The sequence below is a fragment of the Mirounga angustirostris genome, unplaced genomic scaffold (assembly GCF_029215605.1).
Source record: "Mirounga angustirostris isolate CCGP_5_RB_7025 unplaced genomic scaffold, mMirAng1.0.hap1 SCAF_5, whole genome shotgun sequence".
In the NCBI taxonomy this organism is placed as follows: domain Eukaryota; kingdom Metazoa; phylum Chordata; class Mammalia; order Carnivora; family Phocidae; genus Mirounga; species Mirounga angustirostris.
Genome location: NW_026991713.1, coordinates 35,122,287 through 35,129,835, shown reverse-complemented (window position 1 = coordinate 35,129,835; position 7,549 = coordinate 35,122,287). Strand labels below are relative to the sequence as shown.

At 35.5% G+C, this 7,549-nt stretch overlaps 1 protein-coding gene across 1 annotated transcript; it reads left to right on the top strand.

Annotated features, from left to right (window-relative positions):
• The first annotated feature begins 6,354 nt into the window (after positions 1-6,354).
• LOC123840850 (cytosolic iron-sulfur assembly component 2A-like) lies at positions 6,355-6,858 on the top strand. Its single transcript, XM_045870591.3, has 3 exons — positions 6,355-6,478; positions 6,513-6,677; positions 6,727-6,858. Exons 1-3 carry the CDS (start codon positions 6,355-6,357, stop codon positions 6,744-6,746), a joined length of 309 nt encoding a protein of 102 aa, XP_045726547.1. The 3' UTR covers positions 6,747-6,858.
• Positions 6,859-7,549: the final 691 nt, after the last annotated feature.

Below are 7,549 nucleotides of genomic sequence, written 5' to 3'. Positions count from 1 at the left end.
GAAGGAGTTCTCCCTTACACATTTCAGAGAAAGAATGGCCCTACTAACCCCTTGACCTTTGAATTCTTATTTCCAGAACTGTATTGAAATATAGGTTATATATTTTAACAGGCTCTGGAAAAAGCTAAATGATTTGATTAATTTGTGAAGTAAACTGATGCAGCATCTCATTCAGGTATATATAAAAATGTATTTAAATGTATTTAAATATATTTAAATATATTTAAAATGTATGATTATAAGTATTAACTAAAGTAAGACACTTTATTTATTAGTGATACTAGACTCAGTCACAATAAAGACATTTAAGGAACTTCAAATATTACTAAGAAAGGAAGACATATACCACTCCCACCCCCCAAAAAAGTCCAATATAAAAGGACTTTTCCAGTTTGTGACACTGGTACAGATATGATGCCCTAATAATTTCTAGTGAAGAAGAGGCCATATTTGATTGCAAACACTTCAGGGAAGAGGCGTGAGCTTAGGATAGTTTGGATTTGATAGTTTAAAATACAAACTTAAAGGGAAGGACTTGCCTAGGTGACCATGTGGACAGAACCACAGAGACAAAAAGCACAAGAAAGTGGGGTATTAAAGACCCACACTCTTGTCTAAATTCTTCAGCAGTGGCAAGTGCCCTGGGCAAAGTTCTGACATTGAAACCATATTTTTCCACTCCTTTCTAATGGACTCAGCCTCTGAAGCAACAGAGAGGGGTTTCTACAAACTGTATCCCCAGGACAGACAGGGTAAGAGTAAAACAAAAGAACAAAACAAAACAAGGAGTCAAATACTTCACACCATCCTGAATAGTTGTAAACTTATGAACTTTCAGTTTCAAGAAACTCATGCTTGAGACAAAAGTACATTTATTTCCTTTTCACTGCTGGAAGCTTTCATTCAAATATGAGTAGCTAGAGCCTGTTAGAATTTAAGCCAAAAGTTGGTATTTTAGAGTAGGAAACTGAGGTTTAGGCTGATGAGAATATGGGAACAAAGATCGCAAAGGAATGTGACTAGATCTTAGAAACAATGGTCCTTTGAGAAGTGCCCATCCCATGTTTTTTTACTAAGCCCAAAGATTGGAGGAGCTGAAGTAAACCCCAAGATATGAGGAGAATAGACTAATTGCTTGGCTTCCCACAGTGTAATACAAAAAGTGGTAAGCCTTATGGGAAACCCATTATCCAAAATGGCATCCAGGAGATTATTAGATGAGTATGAGGTCAACCATACAAAGTTATGGACTCCCAGATTAGTGTGGCAAGATAACCAATGTTCCTGAGTACGCACTCCCCACCAAAGTTTCTGAATTGTTGGGAGCATCGAGGTACTATAAAAGGAATTTTAGTTGGGACAAAGAGGATGCAGACTGTTTAATTCTGACAATTAAAACCTGGTATGGGGACATGAACGGGGTCAGTAAAGGCAATGGAAATAGTGAGGGCCAGATGGAGATGAACTACATTTTGATGCAGACCAGAGTAGTCAGAAAGTGACATGAAGACCAGATGTCTCCCTTCTAATGCTGGGATGATATATAACTCCATCCTAGGATTTAGATAACTCAGAGAAATTAAGGAGACCCATGTCTGTGTTTATTTGGTGATGGTATGTGTGGGAGGTAGAATTCTAAGAGACTTAATTTAAAACAGAAGTAATTTATTTACCATTAATTGGTAGAATTGAGCATTTTTGACATCCATAGAATTGGGATCTCAAGAATAGAATTAATTGCAGTTATAAAGTTATATTTTACACATCTGATTTTGTGGACTGTTTTCACTATATAGTTGATATCTACTGAAAGAAATTGAGACATGGGGGTGCAATAAATGATAATTTGCCTTATGTCCTGATAAAGAGTCACATTTATGAAATACCATGTTTCTGCCAGGTTTAGACTAAATAATTTCATATTAATCTTTTATACTCTTTAAAAAATTTTTACTGAGGTATAGTTGATACACAATGTTATGTTAATTTCAGGTGTAGAACATAGTGATTCAACAAGTCTATATGTTATGCTATGCTCACAATTATAGCTACCATCTGTCATCATTAAATGCCATTACAGGGGCACCTGGGTGGCTCAGTCGTTAAGCGTCTGCCTTCAGCTCAGGTCATGATCCCAGGGTCCTGGGATCGAGCCCCACATCAGGCTCCCTACTCTGCAGGAAGCCTACTTCTCACTCTCCCACTCCCCCTGTTTGTGTTCCCTCTCTCGCTGTCTCTCTCTCTGTCAAATAAAATCTTTAAAAAAAAAAAAAAAGAAAAGAAAAAATGCCATTACAATACCATTGATAATATTCCCTGTGATATACCTCTTATCCCCATGACTTACTCATTCCATAACTATGAGCCTGTGTCTCCCATTCTCCTTTACCCATTTTGTCCCCTCTGGCAAAAAAACAGTTTTTATGGGTCTGTTTCTGCTTTTTGTTTGTTTTGTGTTTTAGATTTTGCATTTAAGTGAAATCAATGCTTTTTATCTTTGATATTTTTCACAAATGGCAACATCTCATCTTTTTTATGGCTGAATAATATCCCATTGTGTGTGTCTGTCTGTGTGTATACACCACCTTTTCTTATTCATTCATCTATCAATGGACATATGGGTCGCTTTCATATCTTGGTTATTGTAAATAACGTTCAATAAACATAAAGGTGCATATATCTTCTTGAATTACTGTTTTCATTTTCTTTGGGTAAATACCCAGTAGTGAAATTACTGGATTGTATAGTATTTGTATTTTTAATTTGGGGAACTTCTATACTGTTTTCCACAGTGGCTATACCAATTTCCATTCTCACCAACAGTGCACAAGGGTTCCTTTACTCCACATCCTCACCCACACTTGTTATTTCTCGTCTTTTTGACTCTAGCCATTCTGACAGGTGTGAGATGATCTCATTGTGGTTTAGATTTGCATTTCCCTGATGGTTAGTGACATTGAACATCTTTTCATGCATCTGTTAGCCATCTGTATGTCTTCTCTGGAAAAATGTCCATTCAGATCCTCTGCCCATTTTTAATTGGATTTTTTTCACCTTGGTATTGAGTTGTAGAAGTTCTTTCTATATTTTGGATATTAACATTTTATTGGATATATCATTTGTAAATATCTTCTCCCATTCAGTAGATTGCCTTTTTTTGTTGATAGTTTCTTTTGCTGTGCGAAAACTTCTTAGAGTAGTCCCAATAGTTTATTTTGCTTTTTTTTCCCCCTTGCATCAGGAGACATATCCACAAATATGTTGCTGCCTCTGTTTTCTTTTAGGACTTTATGGTTTCAGGACTCACATTTAGGTCTTTAATCCATTTTCAGCTTGTTTTTGTGTATGGTATGAGAAAGTGGTCCAGTTTCATTCTTTTGCATGTTGCTGTCCACTTTTCCCACCACCATTTATTGAAAAGACTATCTTTTCCCCATTGTATGTTCTTGTCTTCTCTGTTATAATATTTCAATAGTCTATGTGTCTATTTTTGTGCCAGTACCATACTGTTTTTATTACTATAGCTTTGTAGTTTATCTTGAAATCTGGGATTGTGATACCTCCAGCTTTGTTGTTCTTTCTCAAGATTGCTTTGGCCAGCCATAACGTTTTGATGATTCTGTCAAAATCATTGATTCTGAGTTAGACATAATGAACATGCTTAATATGAATAGTCATGTGATTAGGTCAAACTAAATCTATTAGTACTAATTACAAAGATGGCTGAAATATAACATTCCCTAAACTGTTTCCTATCAACTCTTCATCTTTTGACTATAGGCCCAATTATGTATCCATAGTATATTTAGAATATTTTCCAAATTCAGTCAATGCTTGAGTAAAGTTTAAAGTATTATAAAATACTGTAGGTTTTTCTTGGGAGAAACATAAAATAATTTAAGAGATTGATATTTTGAAAAATAGAATCAGGGTAGGTTTTCTCACATTATACATATTACTTGCAAAATATGGATAGTTTTATATTTTATAGAAAAATTATATTGTTGATATGCATGATTTTACTTTAAACTGCTTCTGTTTCTGCTTGGTACAAAATTCTTATTTTATATTAAGGAAATCCTGAAATGACTTATGTGATTATTTTTTCTATTCAGGAATATGAAACATTTGGTGGTAAAAATACAAAATAATTTGAAAAGTAAGAGGGTATAGGTCTATCTTGCTCTGCTCAGCATAGCTAAAACACTGATTTGAATGCTCTTTTTGAAAGTTTTGTACCTATTTTTCAGTTTTAATATCTTTTTTTGCTCAAGTTCTACATTAATGAATAAATATGTAGAATACCTTTGTCATATTTACGTCGTCTTAGATCAGATCTATTAGAATAATTCTCAAGTTTTCAAACTCTTGCAAAGTTATTTTTTAAAACATGCATTTTACTGCTTGAGGTAAATATTTAACTTTGATTTTCAGTATTAATGCTTAAACCAGTATGTTCAAAAACTGTGAGAAGAGTAATTTAATAGACATACTTTATATCTAGAAATGTACTCATATTCAAAACTCTCTATTCCCTGTCTTTAAAAATTGTCTGATCTTTATTCATCAGGCTGGAGTGAGGGGTCACAGCAGGCATAGTTCAAGGGAACAGAGTGAGTCAAATTTGAAAAAAATAAGGTCAGTACTAGTGCAGTAATGTTTAATATCAGATCTGAAAGGTGAGTATATGATCATCAATAACCCATAAAGCAAGTGATAGGGAATTAAATTCATCAGAAATTTTAAGAGCCCAAAGGAAAAGGGAAATTTTTTCTCTCTCCTCCTTTTTTCAATGACAGGCTAGCTGGATATAGTATATATAGTATATATAGTATACTTGGCTGCATATTTTTCTCATTTAGTGCTCTGAATATATCATACCAGTCCTTTCTGGCCTGACAGATATCTGTGGATAGGTCTGTTGCCACTCTAATGCTTCTACCATTGTAGGTTACAGACCTCTTCTCCTGTGCTGCTTTCAGAATTTTCTCTTTTTCACTGAGACTCATAAGTTTTATTATTAGATGTTGGGATGTTGACCTATTTTTATTGATTTTGAGGGGGGTTCTCTGTGCCTCCTGGATTTTGATGCCTGTTTCCTTCCCCAAATTAGGGAAGTTCTCTGCTATAATTTGTTCCAATATACCTTCTGCCCCTCTCTCTCTTTCTTCTTCTTCTGGGATCCCAATTATTCTAATATTGTTTCATTTTATGGAATCACTTATCTCTCGAATTCTGCCCTCGTGATCCAGGAGTTGTTTATCTCTCTTCTTCTCAGCTTCTTTATTCTCCGTCATTTGGGTTGTATATCACTAATTCTCTCTTCTGCCTCATTTATCCTAGCAGTTAGAGCCTCCATTTTTTATTGTACCTCATTAATAGCCTTTTTGATTTCGACTTGGTTAGATTTTAGTTCTTTTATTTCTCCAGAAAGGGTTTTTCTACTATCTTCCATGCTTTTTGCGAGCCCAGCTAGTATCTTTAAAATCGTCATTCTGAACTCTAGTTCTAACATTTTTCTAATGTCAGTATTGATTAGGTCCCTGGCAGTCGGTACTGCCTCTTGTTCTTTTTTTTGAAGTGATTTTTTCCATCTTGTCATTTTGTCCAGAGAATAGATGAATGAGAGAACAAAATGCTAACAGGGTAACAATGACCCCAGAAAAATATACACTAAACAAATCAGAAGAGACTGAGGGAAAAGAAAGGGAAAGAAAGAAAAAAGAAAAAAAAAAGAAAAAAACAGAATATGATCAAATATGATCAGGCTGGTGCATATATCAGTGCCACACCCTAGATTTTGGGCATATTTTGGTCTGTTAGAAGAAAGTGCCTCCCAAAATTTTAAAGAAAGAAAAACTTATATATGTACAAAAATAAGGGTAAATATGATGAAGAGATGGAATATGACTGTAAAGATGAAAATTATAAAAGATTTTATAAAAGGAATTGATAATACAAGAAGTTGATAATATAAGAAGAACTCTGAGCACCTAGTTTGGGTACCCTTGTAAACAATGAAACCTTGAAAAAAGAAAGAAGAGGATTAAAAAAAATAAAGGAGAGAATGTAATGAGGCAGGAGACTAGAACAAAGCCATACACTAGAGATTTAGGGTATATTTTGGTCTGTTAGAAGAAACTATATCCCACAATTTTAAAGAGAGAACAACTTATACCATAAATAAGGTTAACTACTATGAAGGGATAGAATATGACTCTAAAAATGTAAAATAAAAAAGATTTTTTAAAAAGGGATTGCATTTGAAGACCAGGATGTTGATAAATCACGAGGCCCACTGCTGAGAGATGGTGGCTCAGATGGGACAGTTGCCAGGGATGGCAGAGTGTGAGGATGGGGCGGGTGTCCGGGCTGCTCTCCTGGACGCTAAGGCGAGTCCTGTGGCTCTCCGGCCTCTTTGAGTGGGGAGGTGCCTGGCAGCCCTGGATCATGGATGAAAAAGCGCTAGAGGTTTATGGTAACTAATTTTACCCAGGACAGCATTTGGTGTTATTTGATTCGAACTATCCGGGACCCAGAGAAGCCCAATACTTTCAAAGAACTGGAAGTGGTAACAGAAAGTAGTGTGGAGGTTCAGGAGATAAATGAAGAAGACTATTTGGTTACTATCAGGTTCATGCCAATAGTATCTCACTGCTCTTTGCAACCCTTATTGGGCTGTGCTTAAGAGTAAAACTTTAGCAGTATTTACCGTTTAAACATAAGTTGGAAATCTACATTTCTGAAGGAACCCACTCAACAGAGGAAGACATCAACAAGCAAATAAATGACAAAGAGGGAGTGGCAGCTGCAATGGAAAACCCCAACTTACGGGAAATTGTGGAACAGTGTGTCCTTGAGCCTAATAGTTGTTTTAAGAGCCAGTTAACTTTGTTTGATATTTTTGTTTAAATTCTTTGTAAAATGTAAAAGACATGTTTAATACATAGGTGATGTGTACCTCAAGGTGTTTTTTTAACAGATGATTTGCAAGCAAGATTTAATTATAAGTAGTACCTAGTTTGTTCAGTGTATAACATTCTCAGGATTTGTAACACTTAAGTGATTGGACAGAAAAATATTTTCTGGTGATTATGTGTCAGATGAGTTGCTATTTTTCTGATGCCTCTTCTGATAACAACTACTTTTCATGTCAAATATTTACTGTGCCCAAGTGTATTCAATTTAAATCATTACTCTGTAGAATAAATAAAACAGAGATGATTCTTGTAAAAAAAAAGGGGGGGGATTGATAAGATGTTGGTTGAAAAAGGGAAAAAGAAAATTTCAAAAAAAAAAGTAAAAAAAAAATTAACTTTGAAAGACTAAAGAATCATGGGAAAGAAGCTGGTCTTTCTATGACCCCGAGGGTCCTCAGACCACACTGTTGCAGTGAGGGTTCCACCCCCCACTTAGTCACTGGAGCAATGTCCCTCACCAGAGCTGACTTCTAAAAGTTCTGATTTTGTGCTCTGCTGCTCTATCACTTGCCAGTAGTGGCTGAGGGAGGCTCCCACCCCCGCCGTCTATCCTCCCGAATATCACCTTG

Bases quoted from the DNA above. Each gene is read 5' to 3' on its own strand.
- LOC123840850 (XM_045870591.3), top strand. From the start codon at position 6,355: ATGGGGCGGGTGTCCGGGCTGCTCTCCTGGACGCTAAGGCGAGTCCTG. The intron at 6,479-6,512 runs GTAACTAATTTT...GCATTTGGTGTT, and splicing joins AAAAGCGCTAGAGGTTTATG to ATTTGATTCGAACTATCCGG. The intron at 6,678-6,726 runs GCTGTGCTTAAG...TTTAAACATAAG, and splicing joins CTCTTTGCAACCCTTATTGG to TTGGAAATCTACATTTCTGA.